General features: G+C 46.6%; 2 protein-coding genes across 2 annotated transcripts in view; one reads left to right on the forward strand and one right to left on the reverse strand.

Annotated features, from left to right (window-relative positions):
- Positions 1-946: 946 nt before the first annotated feature.
- Positions 947-7,858, forward strand: selenou1a (selenoprotein U 1a). Its single transcript, XM_084458519.1, has 6 exons — positions 947-1,072; positions 3,456-3,623; positions 6,421-6,512; positions 6,644-6,784; positions 6,917-7,081; positions 7,180-7,858. Exons 2-6 carry the CDS (start codon positions 3,479-3,481, stop codon positions 7,273-7,275), a joined length of 639 nt encoding a protein of 212 aa, XP_084314645.1. The 5' UTR covers positions 947-1,072; positions 3,456-3,478; the 3' UTR covers positions 7,276-7,858.
- Positions 7,859-12,213: 4,355 nt separating this feature from the next.
- Positions 12,214-23,658, reverse strand: part of sfxn3 (sideroflexin 3) — a 16,972-nt gene continuing 5,527 nt past the window's right edge. Inside the window, exons 4-11 of the mRNA XM_084458846.1 lie at positions 23,562-23,658; positions 22,382-22,457; positions 15,593-15,678; positions 14,637-14,764; positions 14,038-14,087; positions 13,668-13,717; positions 12,515-12,562; positions 12,214-12,328 (exon numbers count right to left, since the gene is read on the reverse strand). The exon at positions 23,562-23,658 is cut by the window's right edge and continues 2 nt beyond it. Coding sequence (XP_084314972.1) covers positions 12,232-12,328; positions 12,515-12,562; positions 13,668-13,717; positions 14,038-14,087; positions 14,637-14,764; positions 15,593-15,678; positions 22,382-22,457; positions 23,562-23,658 — 632 coding nt within the window. The 3' untranslated portion in view covers positions 12,214-12,231. The remainder of the gene's footprint in view (positions 12,329-12,514; positions 12,563-13,667; positions 13,718-14,037; positions 14,088-14,636; positions 14,765-15,592; positions 15,679-22,381; positions 22,458-23,561) is intronic.

The raw sequence follows: 23,658 nt of genomic DNA on the forward strand, positions 1-23,658 counted from the left end.
TCTGGATGCCCAGAGGGCTATGAGTGGACTGTGACTTTGGGGTTGGGGGGATACTGCGTTTTCAGGTGGTCATGTGGCTGGTGCACTATTAAATGTTGTCTGACATCAGTCAGAGCGCTCTCCGTCAACCCTTCTGCGCATGCGGGCCGCGGAGTTGCTGGTGTGTTCTTGGGGGTAGTTTGCAGGTATTCCACCAGCGTCGGCCGGTGGATGCCAGAGTAGCCGCAAGCTTGTCTCTGTGGCTTTCCGTGGCGGCGCCATGGACGCAGAGACACGAGGCTGTATCTCCCGCGGAACCCACGAGCGTCGGCCCGTGGGGACCAGGGACTATAATGTACAGCAGTCCTCCTGTGGCACTCTTTGACGGTCTTAGTGGGCTGAGTTACCTCCGAGCGTCTTCCCGATCGCGGCCCACTCTGATCGTCATTGAGGCAGGATGCCGTTCCCCCTTCATGGCTCTCTGGGCCAAGGGCTTGGCCCAGAGGGGGGGAACACCAGATTGCCTCCCCCTGCTAACGCGCTCCACGCCGGTGGAAGGCAGGGGGCCCCCAGGACAGAGCACACCGCCAAAAATTCATATGCATGTATTATGCCGCTTGTATAATAAATGTTCAAATTCGACAAAAGTGATCTCGTCTGAAGTGTTTTTATTTATTTATATATTTTTGTATTCTGCCAAGCATCTTTTAAAATATGGCAATTATCTAATACCCCCCCCACACACACAAAATAAAAAATAAAGCCACAGCCAGATAGGTATATAGGTATGTTTGCATCAGTCAACCTGTTTCCCAGTTGTAATGCCTAGTTTCTATGCTTGGTATGCAAAGTACTGTTTGTGTAGTATCTATCTATCTATCTATCTATCTATCTATCCATCCATCCATCCATCCATATCTATATATGTCTATGCACCTACAGTAGGATATCTGTATTTCTGGTGCATCTGCATTCTCCTGCGATGCGTAATCCACTTATCTGGGATCACTTGATGCGCCTGCGCTCAGTGCAGACAGTAGCTTGCTCATTGAAAGGAGTCGTGTGTCTTTCTGCGTTCCTGTGTTTACGTTATGTGAGTATTTCTATGAGCTAACTTGAAATATTTGATCATTTTGTATATTTCTAACTCACTGACATTAACACAGCATGCTGCTGCTTCAATACCGTGTAGCTTCAGACAGTAGAAAGATTGTGATGACCGTTAGTAAATGCTTGGCTTGCACTGCCACTAGAATCAGGTTAGATCCATAGATATGAGTAGATCGGCCCAGTAGCCTACAGATTTGATGTTGTCCTTGTTCATTGATGTTGTCCTTGTTCATTCTGTGACAAGCTGTCTATGCATGGATCACCTCACTAAATACTGTGGGTATTTGCTTATGCAGTCTGGTTGTAGATGTGGCACCCAGCTCACCTGAGTCTCACATTACCTTGGCAATCCCTCGATTCCCCTGGCAGACAGCCTAGTATGTCTGTATCAGCCTAGTATGTCTGTATCAGCCTAGTATGTCTGTATCAGCCTAGTATGTCTGTATCAGCCTAGTATGTCTGTATCAGCCTGTCATTCCAGATCGGACCGGGAAGTCCATCCAGCACACTAGCGCAGTCACAGAGGAGTAGGAATATGCTTCTAGTATGTTAAGCTACTGTTTGTGAATGTGTTTTTGGTCTTGTATCCACATCACTAACTAAAACATGGTCTCTTTTGAGCAGCTGCTGTTAGGATGCTCTTAGTCTAAATTATGCTCTGTGCTGTATTCTGCGTGGAACTAATATATTGGCATATCTTTCTAACAAGAATAAATAGGCTACTTATATATAAGTATATCTAAATATATCTTGGCCTCCAAGATTAGAGTGGAGGCAGTTGTGTGTGTTGAAGTGTGTGTTGGCTTGTTTATTTATTCAGTGTCTCCAAGCCAGGGCTCAATCATACAACACATTCTTCATGTTTTTCTATTTTAGTAGACACTTTTATCCAAAGTGACTTACAATAACCTTCATTTATTTGTCTGGAGTTAATGATCTGACTGTGGAAACAGGTTTTGCTCAGACTATCAGTCATGGCCAATAACCTGTTGGCTAGATAAAGCAGTGAGCCACACAACGGGTGTGTGTGGTGTGTGTGTGTGTGTGTGTGTGTGTGTGTGTGTGTGTGTGTGTGTGTGTGTGTGTGTGCTTGTGCATGGGCATGCATGAGTGTGTGTAAGAGATATCACTTGCCTCACCCTAATGAACAACGTACAGTATAGCACAGCAAATTTGGTGCTGATTCTCAGCGCACAGATCATCTAGTATTCTTTCCTTCTTCAGCCTCGATATGAATTCCCCCCTAAAACTATTAACTGGAAATCTGCTTAACCTTTAAAGTTTGAATGCAGTCACCCAATGGTTTCTATTAAAAGAACCCCTCACCACGCCTGTAACGTAGGCGTATCCATGAGAACAGCATCACTAAACTAACACAATAGACAATGACAATAGAGACAGCTGACAAGTGAGAGCAGGTGTTGATTTGTCAGTAAGCTGGTTTAGTGGCATGCTTCCAGGTATGGAGGAATGTACATGTGGTGAAGACCTTTCTTGTTGCTGTCTTTCCAGAGTGTGTGTGGAGGTGCGTTATAAGCCGGGTCAGAGTCGGTCAGCTCTAGTAGCCAGACGTCAGTCATGGGCCTGGGTCTGGCGCTGTCCAGGCGTTCGGCTGCAGCCCTGCTGGCCAGGTGGAGGCTGACCCCCAACCGCTCTGCGCTGACACTGGGGGGCGCCACTCTGAACAGCCAGCCCTCCCCAGACAGAGCCCCCACTCCTCTGAGAACCCACACTGCTTCCCTCCACCAAAGCACAGCCACAGCCAGCCCCGTCCCCAATGACCCCCCCCCAGGCAAGAAGCATTCCATAGTGTCTCTGCCCCCGTAGAGCTGTGATGGACTCTCCCACCTACTGGTAGGCTCATAGCCTACCTGTGTTCTTACTAGCTACTGTAGTCTCATTTCAAGAAATTAAAGGCCTCAGTGCCATTTTGCAAAAAACACTGCCTAAACCTCCATCTTGCCCGAGCCAGTTGTTCTGATTCCTCTCTTGCATTCCTGACTCCTCTCTCTACATATCTTGCATTCTTGTAGAATTCCGTGACATTCGTGTTGTTTCTTTGTGAGAGATATTATCGAGGGCTTGGCGCAAAAGGGGCGTAAGTGACATTTGCAGAATTTTACAGGAGAGCAAAAACAAACATTTCATTGTATATTTATTTAATTAAAAACAATATTTGAGCAGTCTATACTTTTATAGAGATTAGGCTTCATGGAATTCAAAAGATCATTTTCCCAAAAACTATAATACTAATATAACTTAACTAAGTATTACATTTACTGTAGTCAAAATGTCACTTAAGCCTTTTTAATTCAATCGGATTCTTCTTTGTAATGTATTCATGTGTGTAATCCCATGTGTTGCAGAGTCATCCCCCGGCCTGTGTGGAATGGGAATGTGGTCTCTGGGTCTGGGCGCGGTGGGGGCCGCCCTCGCTGGGATCTTCCTGGCCAACACTGACCTGTGTCTACCCAAAGCTGCCCAGGCGTCCCTGGAGCACCTGCAGGATGCAGACCTGAGGTCCACTGGAGATGGTGAGTGAGCATCCATGGCCTATCTTCATCACCAGATCATCTAGCACTTCTCCTCCTTACATTACCAGGCTAGTCCAGTCAGCCTGTGACTGTGTGTTTACACATGTGGAGAAGAGGTAACATTATGTGAGCACTTGCATCAGCCAATGAGAAGGTTTCTTTATACTACCATGATGGCATGGTACTGTAGTGTACGTGTTCCTACAGGACTGAGTGAATGCAGCACTGTACACTGGACACACTGTACACTGGGCCTACACACACTGTACACTGGACACACTGTACACTGGGCCTACACACACTGTACACTGGACCTACACACACTGTACACTGAGCCTACACACACTGTACACTCGGCCTACACACACTGTACACTGAGCCTACACACACTGTACACTCGGCCTACACACACTGTACACTAGACCTACACACACTGAACACTAGACCTACACACACTGTACACTGGGCCTACACACACTGTACACTCGGCCTACACACACTGTACACTGGGCCTACACACACTGTACACTAGACCTACACACACTGAACACTAGACCTACACACACTGTACACTGGGCCTACACACACTGTACACTGAGCCTACACACACTGAACACTAGACCTACACACACTGTACACTGGGCCTACACACACTGAACACTAGACCTACACACACTGTACACTGGGCCTACACACACTGAACACTAGACCTACACACACTGTACACTGAGCCTACACACACTGTACACTGGGCCTACACACTGTACACTGGACCTACACACACTGTACACTGGGCCTACACACACTGTACACTGGGCCTACACACACTGTACACTGGGCCTACACACTGTACACTGGACCTACACACACTGTACACTGGGCCTACACACACTGTACACTGGGCCTACACACTGTACACTGAGCCTACACACTGTACACTGAGCCTACACACTGTACACTGGGCCTACACACACTGAACCCTGGCCCTTGTTGACTTTCGTTGTCTTTTGTCATTGTCCTTATTTAGCTCTGCGTTGTTTTGTTGAAAATAAAAGACGGCCCCCAATCTCACAATACCACACAGTCCAGTGTCTCCTTTTCAGGTGTATCCCAAATGAATCTCTCCAACACGGGATTTGAGCCTCAAGCAAAGTGGTTTATTCCAGAAGGTTTGACATACAAAAGACGATGGCATGTCCTAATGTACAGATGACCTCTCTGTATGCTGTCTGGACCCAAATCAAAGCATCAGAGCTCGAGCACGGTTCTTATGGTTCGGGTGTCTCCCCCCCCCCTCGTCTCTTCTCCGATAAGACTGTCTTTCTGGTCTCTTCTGTGGCCTTTGGTCAAGATAAGCTAACTCTAACCACAACAATTGTGTTTGGCACAGAGTGTACCAGCCATGGAATGTCATCTTTATCTCATAAGTTTATGGAAGAGGGACACCGTTAGCTACAGCTACAGCCATACACAGAGGTCAACCATTATAATTAGGAACAGCTAACAGGATCAGATTAAACCAACATTTCTCTGAAAACCAACCAGTCATGAATATTCATCACCCTTTTATGGTCACTCTTGTCGTGTGTCTGTTGGCCTTGTGAAAGATATGAGTGTACTAATAAAACTTGTAGTGTGATAACAGTATGGGTGTTGCTAGTGAAAACCCTCTCTATTCAGAGGGACTGCTCTAAATGAAAGACATTTCTAACTATGTTTCTACTGTAGGTTAACTATGGTTCTACTGTAGGTTAACTATGTTTCTACTGTAGGTTAACTATGGTTCTACTGTAGGTTAACTATGGTTCTACTGTAGGTTAACTATGTTTCTACTGTAGGTTAACTATGGTTCTACTGTAGGTTAACTATGGTTCTACTGTAGGTTAACTATGGTTCTACTGTAGGTAATTACAAATTACCTAATGGAAATAAAGGCATAGATGTATTATATAGACTGTGGTTCTACTGTAAGAAAACGGTGGTTCTACTGTAAGTTAACTGGTTCTACGCTAGGTAAACTGTACTGTAGTTCTGTTGTTCCAGGTTAACTGTTGTACTGTAGAATAGCTGTGTGTTTCTGGGTCAGCGGTGTGGTGTGTTGACTGTGTGGTGTGTGTGTGGTGTGTTGACTGTGTGGTGTGTTGACTGTGTGGTGTGTGTGTGGTGTGTTGAGTGTGTGGTGTGTTGACTGGGTGGTGTGTTGACTGTGTGGTGTGTTGATTGTGTGGTGTGTTGACTGTGGGGTGTGTGTGTGGTGTGTTGACGGTGTGGTGTGTTGACTGTGTGGTGTGTTGACTGGGTGGTGTGTTGACTGTGTGGTGTGTTGATTGTGTGGTGTGTTGACTGTGTGGTGTGTTGATTGTGTGGTGTGTTGACTGTGTGGTGTGTTGACTGTGTGGTGTGTTGACTGTGTGGTGTGTTGACTGTGTGGTGTGTTGACTGGGTGGTGTGTTGACTGTGTGGTGTGTTGACTGTGTGGTGTGTTGACTGGGTGGTGTGTTGACTGTGTGGTGTGTGTGTGGTGTGTTGACTGTGTGGTGTGTTGACTGTGTGGTGTGTTGACTGTGTGGTGTGTTGACTGTGTGGTGTGTTGGCTGTGTGGTGTGTTGACTGTGTGGTGTGTTGGCTGTGTGGTGTGTTGACTGTGTGGTGTGTTGACTGTGTGTTGTGTTGACTGTGGTGTGTTGACTGTGTGGTGTGTTGACTGTGTGGTGTGTTGACTGTGTGGTGTGTGTGTGGTGTGTTGACGGTGTGGTGTGTTGACTGTGTGGTGATGCTTGTTGTTTGTGGCCTGCAGAGGAGAAGACCATCAAAGCCAGGAGTCTGTGGGAGGAGAACGGGGCGGTGATCATGGCCGTACGACGGCCCGGATGATTTTTGTGCAGAGAGGTGACGCCCCCCCCCCCCCTTCGCCCGCTAATGTTCCTCTCATAATGTTCAGACTTACTGTACAGGCACAGTATACACCAAGGTTTGAATGAGTGATGTTCTCCCTCTCTGTGTGTGTGCTTGCTCTGTAGGAGGCCTCTGAGCTGTCCTCTCTGGCGCCCCAGCTGGAGGCCCTTGGGGTCCCCCTGGTGGCCGTGGTGAAGGAGCACATCGGCACAGAGCTCCAGGAGTTCAGACCTCACTTCTCCGGGGAGATCTACGTCGACGAGCAGGTGAGACGCGCCCAACTGAGATACACAGAGGAATACCTGTACCAGTCGTCTGTAGGTACTGTACGGTTCTGTGACGCGACATGATCTTCATCTGCGTAAACGTGCGGCGACGTCTTCTGTGTGTTTCCGTAGCAACGCTTCTACGGCCCCCTCCAGAGGAAGATGGGGGCGGTGGGCTTCCTCCGTCTGGGCGTTTGGCAAAACTTTATGCGGGCCTGGAGGTCTGGTTACCAGGGCAACATGAACGGCGAGGGATACATCTTGGGAGGGGTGTTTGTCATCGGAGCAGGAAGTCAGGTAGAGAATAGACCCTGCCGGCAACTTCCTTCCTGGGTTAACCTGAGTCAACTGAGCCGTTTGTAAATGAATATCAATGGCTTTTGTCTGTTTTTCAGGGGATTCTTCTAGAACACCGGGAGAAGGAGTTTGGGAACAAAGTGGAGACTGCAGACATTCTAGAAGCCGTCAAGAAAATAGTGCCGGAGAAATAGATTTACAAAATAGATTTGCTTTAGGAATATATATTCTTTATTTTAGTGTTCATTAAGAAGCTAAGCCAGAACCCCTGCTGTGTGGTACAGTTAATTCCCTCTCAGTTAATCTCAATTTCCACATACTATAATCTGAAGTGACGCTATGATAACCCTAACCCTGTAATGCTGTCCTGGACTGGTACAGCTGTGATTTTCATACTTTTATCTCAAACAATCAAATAGTTTACCTGTCAGACAACCATGCAAGAGCCAGCAGCTCATACAGCAGCACACAGGAAATGGTCACTCCCTCCTCCTGGATAGCTGGGAATGTTCTGGAATGTTCATGTGGAACACGCTGGCCACCGGCTGGTCGGAAATCAAACCGCAGCTCCCCTCCCTGTGGGATTAGTGGAGAAAGGGTAAGCCAGTTAAGGTCTGAAGGTAAAGGACAATGCTCGTTTATGACAACCTGGACCTTATTTACGACATATTATAAGACATTTGACTCACCGAGATCACTTTGGTGTAGTTCGGAGGCGTGTAGAAGAAATTAAAAATCCAGCGCGAGCCAGTATATCCATGTAATGGCGGTGGTCGGGGCACTTAGAATGCAGTTTCTAAAAATCTAAGTGCCCCGACCACCGCCATAACATGGATATACTGGCTCGCGCTGGATTTTAAATTTCTTCTACACGCCTCCGAACTACACCAAAGTGATCTCGGTGAGTCAAACGTCTTATAATATGTCGTAAATAAGGTCCAGGTTGTCAAAAACGAGCATTGTCCTTTAAGGGTCTTTTTGGCCTCTCTTTTTGGCCTCTTTTTAAAACGGCAAAACACCAGAGATCTTGGGAAGAGGGTATTTTTTCAGACAGGCAATCATACAGGTGCAATAAAGTGTTCAGTAGGCAGCATAATGTTTTATTTTCATTCAGGCCCATAAAGGCATGCACAGAACTGAGACCTACAGATAAAGCTACATTTAAAACTACAGGCTGTATTTCACACCTTTACTGAAGGTGATAATTTATCAAGCTAATTTAATGTGTTGTACCTCAGATTTACTACGTGTTTCACTTGTTTAGGCACGCAAAGGTCTCCAGCTGGGAAGGTGTGTGTGTGTAGTCTGTGTGCGCTAATGACAACCTGACTCTAAACTCGACAACGAGGGGAACAGGTTCGATACTCCGACACACACAGGCTCTGCTGGCACCCCCAGGCTGGCTGATCGTTGCTGTACCTGATTCAGGTGTACTTGTGTGTGTTTGAGAGAGAGTGTGTGTGTGTGTGTGAAATACTGTGACTACCAACCTCAATACATTCTAGAATTCTCTGTGTTGAGTTGTTCTGGTGTCTGCTGGATACTCTACATGGGGATGAAGGAACTAGATGTGAAGGAAAACAGGTTTGGTTTGGAATCAAAGCACTGCGCACGCAGTGTATAGAGATACTGAATAAAAGTTTCAGAACATAACACACAACTGCTATCAATGTGTATGTATGTCAAAAACATTCCCTTACTGTATGAACAATTCTGCTGCTCATCCCTGTTTATGTAGCTGAACTCATTCTCAGGTTCTGTCAGCATCAAGGTTCTGGGGTTCCACTGGACTCGGAACCAAGCTGTCCTAGAAAACCCGTCGTCAGGTCAGCGTTCGCTAGCCCAGTGGTTAGAGCCTCTGACCAGTGGCCGAAAGGTCGCTGGTTTGAGGTCGGGCCGCTTGACAAAGTGATTTCCCATCAATCATCGCCTGCTGTTGTGCCCTTGAGCAAGGCACTCAACCCCAACACCAGCTCACAAATTGAAAGTCGCTCTAGATAAAAGTGTGCTAAATGACAAAATATGAATGTACTTCTTCTGTAGGGAAGACAACCATGGTTCTCACTTTAAATAAATAAAATCCACCTAAACCACTAAGTCAGTCAACGCTCTTGTTGGTTAGCTAATGGTGATGGTGTTAGACTGTAGCATGACACGTCAGATGGCAGGACTCGCATTTCAACACTTTATTCAATTGCTCTCAGTAAATACATCTGGCATAGGTACAGTAAGGTGTGACATGTTCCAGGCAGCACAGTACAACATGGAGAGTACTGAGAACCAATACTGAGACTACTTGGGAGTTACACACACACATTCACATGAAATACACCAAAACATTCATGGAGTGTAGTAGCAATATCACAGATTGTCTTCATTGTGATTTAATAAAGATCATATTCCACGATTTTCAAAAGCGAACGTACAGATATACATGTTATTGCGTGAGTAAAGCCAGGTTGAGATCAATTAAAATAGGGTGAAGCACAAAGCAAGTTGAATCAAAAGAAGCTAAGCTTGTCCTTCATAAACCCTGAACAATTCATATCTGGTCCTGTCTTTGGCTCGATCTGTGGCTTTGACAGTTAACAACACGAGCCTGTATGGAATGATGTGTCCATCCATTCCAGTCCATCACCCGTGCTGTCTCTGCAGTGCATCACCTACAGACTGTGCTTACGTTCTAGCTTTCCTGACCATTCTGTCCCACATCAACCCAGCACAACGACCTCAGAGACATGGGACTGTACATACTGGAAGCCTGTTGCTGTTACTATCAGAAGCTAATATGAAGCAGTGATGTGGTTTATACAATATAATAGGCATTGTCAAGCACAATATACAAACAATACATACATATACGTTTCCAATATATACTTTTAAAAAACAGTTTGATGATTATACCCCATTGTTTAAAAGTTGCAACACACCTCCCACAGCAGGTCTAAGGTGTACTGTGGTATGACTTTACCCAAGATAGATACCCCCAAAACCCAAGATAGATACCCCCAAAAGCATAACCATGGAGAGTAGAGTTAGTGGGAGTTTGAGCTCTGAAGAACGAACACCATGGAGTGACAGCCATGACCCTGGCTAACCTGGGGTGACCCACACCGACCCCCCTCTCATCTGGCTGAGCTTCGTTCATGACCACCGGACCACAGCCCAACAACTCTCTCTGTCCTTTTTAGGCTCATGAAATTGAAATGCTTGTGGACAAGCAACACTTGTCAACAACAACATACTGTGATGTTAATGAATGTGTTTTTACTGAAATGACCAACTATAGTAACAAAAAGCTGATGGGGGATCTTCTGGTGCATACTTAGCGCCATCCAGTGGATTTTTACAGAAACACACCCTGTATCTTATGATAAATATCTAGTCTGATATATTCTGTTTGTGTATCCCACAAAAATATAGTTTATATTCCACTCATTTCCCCTGGATATATTCCTCATACAACCAAACATCCCTTCACTAGCTGCCCACACAACAATCACCACCCTACAATAAGCATGACTTCTAACTGTCCACAACCAAAATAAGACGAATTAAAGCAGAGTTTGATCAGAGGCGCTTAAAGCCGTACCCTTCCACATCTACCCTGTCTAATGAAGTGAGCTTTTAGGCATATTACTTATTTGGTACACTTCAAGCACAATTCACACAATTTAATCTTGATCTCACAAACATAGTTTTTCACTCGTTATTGCATAAATAGGCTCTACCATCCCTCACCACCTCCATCCTATTTCCTATCAGGTGAATGAACAAGTGTAGAAAGGCAGGTTAAAATAAACAGGAGTTACTGTACAACAGGGCTACTGGACAGAGCAGTGGTAATAATATCCCTTCTAAATATATATACTGTAATAACACACAGGACATTACTTCAATGACAACACTGCCACACGGCACAACTATCACCACAACAATCATATTCATTATGGAGATGAATAGACTTCTCTGATCTCAAATCAAGAACGACTTTGTTACAGAACGTGACATAACACTTGAACTACAGTACGGTCTAGTAACAGACCTGCTGGTAAATATATGTGAATAGTGCTAACAGGGCTAACAGGGATGTCATTTCTGGGCTACATACAGTACAGGAGTGTCCATTCAGGGCCATTGCAGCTCTATAGCTGGGTTGACATGACAGCAGCTCTATAGCTGGGTTGACATGACAGCAGCTCTATAGCTGGGTTGACATGACAGCAGCCAAGACCTTTCAGAATGGCGATCAAGATCATGTTCAATCTTCAAGACTCCAGTTTTAGAACAGAGAGACATTCTAGAACTACAAACATTCTAAAACTGCTTAAAACCGTCTTCGGTGTTGTATGCAAACCCAACTTATGTGTTTTCTTTGCCACGTGAAATGTGCCCCTTGATACATAGTTCTATAGTGTGAGGGGCATTGGGATAAGTACACTTCAATCAGCAGCGGCTCTTCTGTGGGTCTGTGTGCTCATGAGTAGAATCCTAAGTGGGCATCTTTCCCTGGCAGGCTGAAGTCCAGCTGAGTCATCTAAACCCTCTTCTGGTTATCAACACATTCTTGGTGCATACAATGGTTCATCAGATATGATGAAATTAATATTTCATGAAACACAAGTTATGTCTGAAATGACAAAAGCAAACTACCAGAATAATGGCCAAAAAGCTTTGGGTCTTGCAAAGATAAGAGAACAAATCGGCAAAAGAATGTTGGATTCAGTAAAACCTGGTGAGGTGAGTAATACATGTTGAGGCTGAAATGAATTATTTAAAACGGAGCCCATGAATGCAGCATACTGTAATCCATCCATTGTTACAGTTGTTAGTTTGATGGAGCAGTCAGTTACCAATCAGTTTCAATCAAACCCCCAGGGGGAAATTATACCAAACACAAAAAAAAGCTCAACCTAGTAACCGTCAATTTTTCAATCCAGCGGTCTATGTACCACACTTTCACCCTCTACTTAGATTAACTATATCCAATTACATCAAAACCAAAAGCAAATAGCTACGACATAACAATACATTGGTAAATACAATTTAAAAAAAAGCATAAAATAATCTTTGCCCTTCGTGTTGTGCCTACTGAGCTGCAGTAGCAGGGGTCAGCCAGCAGAGGGTGCTGGTGCGTGTGCTTGCTGGTCCTACAGGCCCTTGTTGAAGTACACAGTGGTGGTGTGAGGACTGCTCTTCCGTATCCTCTCCTGAAGATCTTCCTCCAGGCTGCCAACACCCATCGAGCTGCAGCCCCAGAGGAGAGGGGTAGAGGGGAGGGGGAGGGAGAAATGGAGAGATATGGTGAGGTGGAGGGGGAAGAGTAGAGAGAGGAAGGAGGGAGAGTGAGCGAGAGAGAGACAGAGAAAGATGGGTTAGACCAAAGATGTGTGTTTGTGCATAAGAGCCTATACTGAAGAGGGCTGTACTGACCTCTTCTGGGGGAACAGGGCACAGCACAGAGGCGTGGCAAACACCAGGCTGCAGAGAGACACATGTTAGATTGATTACAGTGTCTACATTGAATACAGTGTCTAGATTACATAGTGTCTAGATTACATAGTGTCTAGATTACATAGTGTCTAGATTACAGTGTCTAGATTACATAGTGTCTAGATTACAGTGTCTAGATTACATAGTGTCTAGATTACAGTGTCTAGATTACATAGTGTCTAGATTACATAGTGTCTACATTGACTACAGTGTCCAGACTGATCCCAGTGTCCAGACTGATCCCAGTGTCTAGACTGATCCCAGAGTCTAGACTGATCCCAGTGTCTAGACTGATCCCAGAGTCTAGACTGATCCCAGTATGTAGACTGATCCCAGAGTCTAGACTGATCCCAGTGTCTAGACTGATCCCAGTGTCCAGACTGATCCCAGTGTCTAGACTGATCCCAGAGTCTAGACTGATCCCAGTGTCTAGACTGATCCCAGAGTCTAGACTGATCCCAGTGTCTAGACTGATCCCAGAGTCTAGACTGATCCCAGTGTCTAGATTGACTGATCCCAGTGTCTAGTCTGATCCCAGTGTGTAGACTGATCCCAGTGTGTAGTCTGATCCCAGAGTCTAGACTGATCCCAGTGTGTAGACTGATCCCAGTGTCTAGTCTGATCCCAGTGTCTAGACTGATCCCAGTGTCTAGACTGATCCCAGTGTCTAGACTGATCCCAGTGTCCAGACTGATCCCAGTGTGTAGACTGATCCCAGTGTGTAGACTGATCCCAGTGTGTAGACTGATCCCAGAGTCTAGACTGATCCCAGTGTGTAGACTGATCCCAGTGTCTAGTCTGATCCCAGTGTCTAGTCTGATCCCAGTGTGTAGACTGATCCCAGTGTCTAGACTGATCCCAGTGTCTAGTCTGATCCCAGTGTCTAGTCTGATCCCAGTGTGTAGACTGATCCCAGTGTCTAGTCTGATCCCAGTGTCTAGACTGATCCCAGTGTCTAGACTGATCCCAGTGTCTAGTCTGATCCCAGTGTGTAGACTGATCCCAGTGTCTAGACTGATCCCAGTGTCTAGTCTGATCCCAGTGTGTAGACTGATCCCAGTGTCTAGACTGATCCCAGTGCAGTAGTACTCACCACAGCCCCACCAGCCCCACCTGGACCGGAGCGTTTAGGACCGGGAAGCGCTAGAAGAGACCAGAACAAGATCCAGTTAAGGGAGAGTGACACTCACTGGCTTTCTGTAAACAATGGTCACTTTCTGTCTGGATCAATATAGATCTTTTATCCAAGCAACTGAACACATGGGTCTGAAAGAGAGGAGGGTGCTATAGTCCATCAGTGTGTCACCCTCACATTCCACCAGCTTCCCAGGAAATCATGTGACTGTACAGTAGGAACTATACTGTACGCCATGTCCATTTGAGGAGGAGGCCTGAAACGAGCAGCATGTCACTGTACATGGATCTCATACATGTGAGGAATCAAATGTCTGTCCTCTGGTTACCTTCATGAAGGCCTTCTGCTCCAGCACATTCATGATGACGGGCGGGATGGCTGGGAACAGGGCAGGAAAAACACAGCATTCAGCAGAGACACACCTGGAATTACACTACTCAGCACTGTCATCTCCCAGGTTACAAAGACTCCTAAATGATCATCTCCCAGGTTACGACTCCTAAATGATCATCTCCCAGGTTACGACTCCTAAATGATCATCTCCAAGGTTACAAAGACTCCTAAATGATCATCTCCAAGGTTACAAAGACTCCTAAATGATCATCTCCCAGGTTACGACTCCTAAATGATCATCTCCCAGGTTACGACTCCTAAATGATCATCTCCAAGGTTACAAACACTCCTAAATGATCATCTCCAAGGTTACAAAGACTCCTAAATGATCATCTCCCAGGTTACAAAGACTCCTAAATGATCATCTCCCAGGTAACGACTCCTAAATGATCATCTCCCAGGTTACAAAGACTTCAAAATTACCATCTCTGATGTTAAAGACTTCTACATGATAATCTCTGAGGTAATGTTCTGAGTTCCTCCAGGTCCACCCAGCTTCTGTACAGGAGAAACTGATCCCCCCAACTGGCTTACCCATGGCTGGCACGGCCATGCCTATACGGGACACCACCACCTGCACGATGGCCTGCTTGGCAGCGTTGGGAGACTCTCCTAACCGGTTGCCGTTCTCGTCCGTCACTGGGATCCCGTACTTCAGCTCCCTGGAGGAAGCCAACAGGGGAGAACGCCATTGAGGGGTGGAGCCAACAGGGGAGAACGCCATTGAGGGGTGGAGCCAACAGGGGAGAACGCCATTGAGGGGTGGAGCCAACAGGGGAGAACGCCATTGAGGGGTGGAGGGAGGCAGTGGGTGCAGGCAGTGATTCAGCAGTAATGAGTTGAGTGACAGGACGAAGTGGGTGTGGCCATGGTTATGGCTCTATTTAAGGTCATGGTTATGGTTAAAGGGGCAGTGTGTTATTTTGGACATTTAGTCCTGTTTGTGGTGTCTATCACAAATCTGAAACATAGAGACCATCATTTCACGGATCGTTCCAGTATTGAGCTAGCTGCAGTTCTTCTGCAGGCTCTCACTGGGCTACAATGGAAGTCAATGGGGCATACAGTACGTAAATGAGTTGGAAAACTATGATGAATGTGCGTTTCTGAGACGGGAAGCTCAGGGTGTAATCTTGCCAGTCTCGGTTTGCTCTCCTTGTTTTGGAGGGCTGTTTGAACGTCCACTAGCCCTCGATACGCCCGCTCGCCCTAGAAGCTAAAAGGAATGGGACACACTACCCTACGCGTGAGTGCGCAAAATGTAGGGGTAGGGCCAAGGACTAGGCTCAAGGGGGGGTGTTGGGATTGGGCCTAAATGTCCAAAATAGCTCACTACCCCTTTAAGTTTCTGGATTTGATTGTGGTTATGGTTAAGATTCTGGTTTTGGCTGTGGTTAAGGTTCTGGTAGCGGTTAAGGTTCTGGTTAAGGTTTGGGTAGCGGTTAAGGTTCTGGTTAAGGGACTGGTTCTGGTTTCAGCATGCTGCTCACCTCTGCCTCATGAAGGGGATGTTGATACAGTTGGCAGCTGCCACCGCAGCGAAGGGGACAAACCTGCTCACAATGGCCGGGAGACTCTGGGAGGACAAGAGCACAGAGATGACACACCATCACATCACTACAACATCACTACACCAAACCATCACATCACTACACCAAACCATCACATCACTACAACATCACTACACCAAACCATCACATCACTACACCAAACCATCACATCACTACAACATCACTACACCAAACCATCACATCACTACACCAAACCATCACATCACTACAACATCACTACACCAACCCATCACATCACTACAACATCACTACACCAAACCATCACATCACTACACCATCACTACACCAAACCATCACATCACTACACCATCACTACACCAAACCATCACATCACTACACCAAACCATCACATCACTACACCATCACTACACCAAACCATCACATCACTACACCAAACCATCACATCACTACAACATCACTACACCATACCATCACATCACTACAACATCACTACACCAAACCATCACATCACTACAACATCACTACACCAAACCATCACATCACTACAGCATCACTACACCAAACCATCACTACAACATCACTACACCAACCCATCACTACAACATCACTACACCAAACCATCACATCACTACAACATCACTACACCAACCCATCACATCACTACATCACTACACCAAACCATCACATCACTACATCACTACACCAAACCATCACATCACTACATCACTACACCAAACCATCACATCACTACAACACTCTAACACCAAACCATCACATCACTACAACATCACTACACCAAACCATCACATCACTACAACATCACTACACCAAACCATCACATCACTACAACATATCAAACTAGAGATGACAGACCATCATCTCCCGCAGCAAGGGAAATGGCCCTATCTCCACGTGGGAAGGTCACAGACAGTAGCGTTTCTATCTTATATGCCACCCTGGGCGAACCCCCGCTACGCCGCCCCCCCCCCCCCCCCGCCCCGAGCCGGCGCGGTGAGATGGAACACTTTCAGTTCGTTTTGTAAACGTGAAATGAACGGGCTTTCCGATTGTGAATGATAAACTGTCGGCAAGTTGTTGTGCGGGGAGGGGGGGGGGTAATCAATCAATTCTGATTTACGTGCGATTTGTTGACGGGAGGGGGGGGGGGGGTGTTTCTGCTCCTCTTGCCGCCCCCTGCAAGATGCCGATGGCTGCCCATGTGGCCGGTGCCTAAATACGCCACTGGTCACAGAGACACGCGGTTTGGACTGGCAGAAAGTTTTCAACGTAGAGGGTTCAGGGAGCTTCCTCCCATAGAGGTGGTTCAAAGTGTGCTCATGTACTAAGATTCAATCAGCAACACAAGGAATTCTTCTACAGCCTTATGTGAGAGTGTGGACTCCTGTTCAAACTCATCTATTGGTTGTATATCTATGACTTTATATATTGGCAATAAAACAGTCAATTGGGCTGATACACTTTCAGTTCAGTTTCCCAGAAATACTGTTGGAAGAGAAATAGAGGAACTTGTGTGACCTCAAGCCAGCGGAGCAGAGCGAGAGAAATGGAGGCGCGCAGGATAACAGCTTTCTGTTTCCCTTTCATTCTTTCACTACACAGCTTCTAATCTAAACCACACAAATTGTTTCTTGGGAGGCCATTGTAATAAAATGCAAATTCTATTCTTATCTCCTCTTTGCTCCTAGTATTCAGACTATATCGGGATGTCTGCTCTCAGGACTCTCTGTCCTTAAGTGCCCTGTGTCCCCAGAGACACAATGACAGCTAATGTTTTCAAGTTAAACATTCTCCAGGGTGCATTCCTTGCAAAAAGTACCTAGTTGATTCTACTCTACTTGCTTTTGGGGCTTTCCACTGCTCAAAAGGCGCGTAGAGGCGAGGAGAAGCGCTACGTTTTTGGACTTGCTCCCAAGGTTCCAAGCGTGCTGTAGTGAGGTTGCGTGAACAGTGCCGGCCGCTGATCGGTCAGAGAAAATTGTCTCTCGCTGACTACTAGCCTGGTTCAGTGAAGCTTAAGGTGCCACACCTTCCAAGAGAGAACTCCTCAACCTTGTATTTCTGTCCTTAGAAAAACAAAAAACTAGCAGATATCTTAGTTAACAGAAGGCTGATCTAGAAAAAGCAGTTCTGTGTTCATATATGTGGTATTCATTTAGTTTGGGAGACGCCTGCGACTCCACGCTAAGCAGCAGTCAAACAAGGAAGTGATTTGGCATTTGGCATAAATTTGCAGACAAGGCTTAATCTGTCATGGATTTTTTTTCCAGTGATCCAAAATTCATTGATCTACTGTAGGAAAGCTGTTTTGTGCTTATGTAAAGTTTGTGTTTATGTACAGTATGATATTTATTTAAAATTGCTCTGGAGTGGGAGGAAGCGAATGGGCAACGCATAAAATGGGAAACCCTCTCTATATGATGTCATGCGGCATTGTTATGGTGACCATTTACATTTAGGGGAAACTATTTTGTGGTGGAAAATGCAGTGAAAAAAAGTAAAGCAAGTGAAATCAAGCATGGTCAGTACCGTACTATCAAAGACACCATACAGTATGAGAGTATAGTTCTGCTCTTTGTCTCAAGTTGTGCTCATGAATAAAGTATTCTTCATGTCAATAAGAGGCTCAACTGAATAGTGCTAGGGACTGTTTAGAAGCGTCCTGGCATAAATATCCGTTCTTGTGTACTTCCCGTAGGAGAACTTTTCTTCTTTTGCAAAAGAAATAAAGTATAGTTTTGAAAGAACCAATTTAAGACCTTTCCTCTCAATTTTATACATTATTAAGAGATTTCCAAAGCAAACGATGCCTACAGCATAGGCCAAGACTTCACCCTTCAATTCAAAAGGTTGTCATGGGCTACATGAAGCTCTTTAGTCATTCACAAGGGAGGCTGGTCCTGCTGAGTGTGAGGGGGACCTCCAGTGTCAGGGTGCTCATCAGATCAGGGAGGAGGGGGACCCCCAGTGTCAGGGTGCTCATCAGATCAGGGGGTGTGAGGGGACCCCCAGTGTCAGGGTGCTGATCAGATCAGGGAGGAGGGGGACCTCCAGTGTCAGGGTGCTGATCAGATCAGGGAGGAGGGGGACCTCCAGTGTCAGGGTGCTGATCAGATCAGGGGGTGTGAGGGGGACCCCCAGTGTCAGGGTGCTGATCAGATCAGGGGGTGTGAGGGGGACCCCCAGTGTCAGGGTGCTCATCAGATCAGGGGGTGTGAGGGGGACCTCCAGTGTCAGGGTGCTGATCAGATCAGGGAGGAGGGGGACCTCCAGTGTCAGGGTGCTGATCAGATCAGGGGGTGTGAGGGGGACCCCCAGTGTCAGGGTGCTCATCAGATCAGGGGGTGTGAGGGGGACCTCCAGTGTCAGGGTGCTGATCAGATCAGGGGGTGTGAGGGGACCCCCAGTGTCATCAGATAAGGGTGAAGCAGAGACCAAAGGGTCAAACACCAGGGCTGGTTGGGAGGTTTTATTAGCTCCGCCCAGGACAAATCCGGGGTAGCAGGTTGTTTTCGGTGCTGTGTGTTCGTTCCTACGTTTGTTTGTTCCTTAGCAGGATTACACAAGATACCAAACGCAGCCAAAACAAAACTTTGAGTGAAGCCATCTCCCCGTGTGGGGGTACTACAGACACAGGGTTGGGACTGAGGGGTGCGGGGGTAGCGCCCCAAGTGCCCCGCCCCGCCCCCCGCGGGCTCCCACCCATAGAGCCGCCCCAACAGTCGCCCATTCACCTCCATTCATTTGGACTTGAGCTCAGGAGCCAAAATGTAAGTTTTAGATCAACAGACAGATCAATTGACCATGACGGCTCCAAGGGCACGATGCACTACAACTACAACACACCGAACCATCACATCACTACAACACACCGAACCATCACATCACTACAACACACCGAACCATCACATCACATCAACACACCGAACCATCACATCACTACAACACACCGAACCATCACATCACATCAACACACCGAACCATCACATCACTACAACACACCGAACCATCACATCACTACAACACACCGAACCATCACATCACTACAACACACCGAACCATCACATCACTACAACACACCGAACCATCACATCACTACAACACACCGAACCATCACATCATTACAACACACCGAACCATCACATCACTACAACACACCGAACCATCACATCACTACAACACACCGAACCATCACATCACTACAACACACCGAACCATCACATCACTACAACACACCGAACCATCACATCACTACAACACACCGAACCATCACATCACTACAACACACCGAACCATGACATCGCTACAACACACCGAACCATCACATCGCTACAACACACCGAACCATCACATCACTACAACACACCCAACCATCACATCACTACAACACACCGAACAATCACATCACTACAACACACCGAACCATCACATCACCACAACACACCGAACAATCACATCACTACAACACACCGAACAATCACATCACTACAACACACTGAACCATCACATCAACACACCGAACCATCACATCACTACAACACACCGAACCATCACATCACTACAACACACCGAACCATCACATCACTACAACACACCGAACCATCACATCACATCAACACACCGAACCATCACATCACTACAACACACCGAACCATCACATCACATCAACACACCGAACCATCACATCACTACAACACACCGAACCATCACATCACTACAACACACCGAACCATCACATCACTACAACACACCGAACCATCACATCACTACAACACACCGAACCATCACATCACTACAACACACCGAACCATCACATCATTACAACACACCGAACCATCACATCACTACAACACACCGAACCATCACATCACTACAACACACCGAACCATCACATCACTACAACACACCGAACCATCACATCACTACAACACACCGAACCATCACATCACTACAACACACCGAACCATCACATCACTACAACACACCGAACCATGACATCGCTACAACACACCGAACCATCACATCGCTACAACACACCGAACCATCACATCACTACAACACACCCAACCATCACATCACTACAACACACCGAACAATCACATCACTACAACACACCGAACCATCACATCACCACAACACACCGAACAATCACATCACTACAACACACCGAACAATCACATCACTACAACACACTGAACCATCACATCAACACACCGAACCATCACATCACTACAACACACCGAACCATCACATCACTACAACACACCGAACCATCACATCACTACAACACACCGAACCATCACATCACTACAACACACCGAACCATCACATCACTACAACACACCGAACAATCACATCACTACAACACACCGAACCATCACATCACTACAACACACCCAACCATCACATCACTACAACACACCGAACCATCACATCACTACAACACACCGAACCATCACATCACTACAACACACCGAACCATCACATCACTACAACACACCGAACCATCACATCACTACAACACACCGAACAATCACATCACTACAACACACCGAACCATCACATCACTACAACACACCCAACCATCACATCACTACAACACACCGAACCATCACATCACTACAACACACCCAACCATCACATCACTACAACACACCCAACCATCACATCACTACAACACACCGAACCATGACATCACTACAACACACAAACCATAGATGACAGACCATCACATCACTACAACATCACTACAACCCATCAAACCAGAAGACAGACCATCGCATCACTACAACCCATCAAACCAGAAGACAGACCATCGCATCACTACAACCCATCAAACCAGAAGACAGACCATCGCATCACTACAACACATCAAACCAGAAGACAGACCATCGCATCACTACAACACATCAAACCAGAAGACAGACCATCGCATCACTACAACACATCAAACCAGAAGACAGACCATCACATCACTACAACACATCAAACCAGAAGACAGACCATCGCATCACTACAACACATCAAACCAGAAGACAGACCATCGCATCACTACAACACATCAAACCAGAAGACAGACCATCGCATCACTACAACACATCAAACCAGAAGACAGACCATCGCATCACTACAACACATCAAACCAGAAGACAGACCATCGCATCACTACAACACATCAAACCAGAAGACAGACCATCGCATCACTACAACACATCAAACCAGAAGACAGACCATCGCATCACTACAACACATCAAACCAGAAGACAGACCATCGCATCACTACAACACATCAAACCAGAAGACAGACCATCGCATCACTACAACACATCAAACCAGAAGACAGACCATCGCATCACTACAACACATCAAACCAGAAGACAGACCATCGCATCACTACAACACATCAAACCAGAAGACAGACCATCGCATCACTACAACACATCAAACCAGAAGACAGACCATCGCATCACTACAACACATCAAACCACAGAGCTTTACCATGATGGAACTTTCAGTACAGAATTAAGTAAATCTCCCACTATGTGTTCTAAATGTTATGCAAATGAGTAGGCTATTTTATTAACTGTTCTATTGGGTCGTTTGTGTTTATCCAAGGTGACACCCAACAAACTCAAAGTAAATGGCTAGAGGAGGCGAAGGGAGAGAGGTTGGCGTTTGGCCTCTGTCAGACCGGTCTGGACCCGACCTGCACGCTCAGCGGATCAGTACCTTGGCTAGAGTCTTGAGTCCCAGGGCTGTGACCACCGCTCCTGTGGTGGCGCTGACGTACGCTACACCAAGCTGACTGAGAGGGGAAGCAAACACACACACACACACACACACACACACACACACACACACACACACACACACACACAGAGAGAGACAGACAGACACACACACACGCACACAGAGACAGACAGACACACACACAGATACACACACACACACAGACAGACAGACAGACAGACAGACAGACAGACAGACACACACAGACAGACAGACAGACAGACAGACACACACACACACAGACAGACAGAGAGACACACACACACACACAGACAGACAGACAGACAGACAGACAGACAGACAGACACACACACAGACACACAGACACACACACACACACACACACACACACACACACACACACACACACACACACACACACACACACACACACACACACACACACACACACACACACACACACACACGTTCGGTTACACACGCACGTACTCCACTGATTAAGATAGCTTTGAGTATCTTTTTTTTTTATGCCAGTGCCAGTGACTCCATTATTCTGAGAATAATACTGAGAAATGTCTTCATAAAAGCACTCCCAATCACAATGCGCATTCTCACAATTCATGCCACAACAGTGCCAAGTCATCAGCAACATTACAGGACCAAGCCTTTACACTGTAACTAGCAGGCAGAGGCATGATGATGCGTTCTGGAGGAAACCCCCTGAAATCATGATTAAGGGTCACCTCTCCACATGCTGGTTTCATGGGTGATTCGCTTGCAGGACGCCCCTAGCCTTAGTCTGGCCTCTACTCCAGACTTTTAAGAAGCCATGTGGAGGCTCGCGCTAGGCATGCCTTGCTTCCTGGGCCTTCAAACATGGGAAGGGGAGGTGGTGGAGGGGGACATGGGTGTTGACCGTGTTACCATGTGGATTATGGTGCCGTTACCAATGTGGTTATGGTGCTATGGAGTGAGCATGCCACACACTAAACAGTGGGACAAAGTACCGCTGTTGGGGAGCGGACTGGACTGGAGAGGGCCTAGTGTCCAAACACAGACTGGGCTGGGACTAGCCAGCCAGTCAGATACAGTAGGACTGATCTAGTGCTGTTGCGGTTGTTGTTGTGGTGGTGGTGATGTGAGGGGAGCTCCTCCCTACTTCACGGTGAGGGGGGCGTCTCCGCTGCGGTTGGTGTAGTTGACCACGGCGTTGAAGGACTGGTTCACCCACTGCCAGAACACCACCGCCGGGGTGG

The sequence above is a fragment of the Borostomias antarcticus genome (genome assembly GCF_949987555.1).
Source record: "Borostomias antarcticus genome assembly, chromosome: 25".
Lineage (NCBI taxonomy): Eukaryota > Metazoa > Chordata > Actinopteri > Stomiiformes > Stomiidae > Borostomias > Borostomias antarcticus.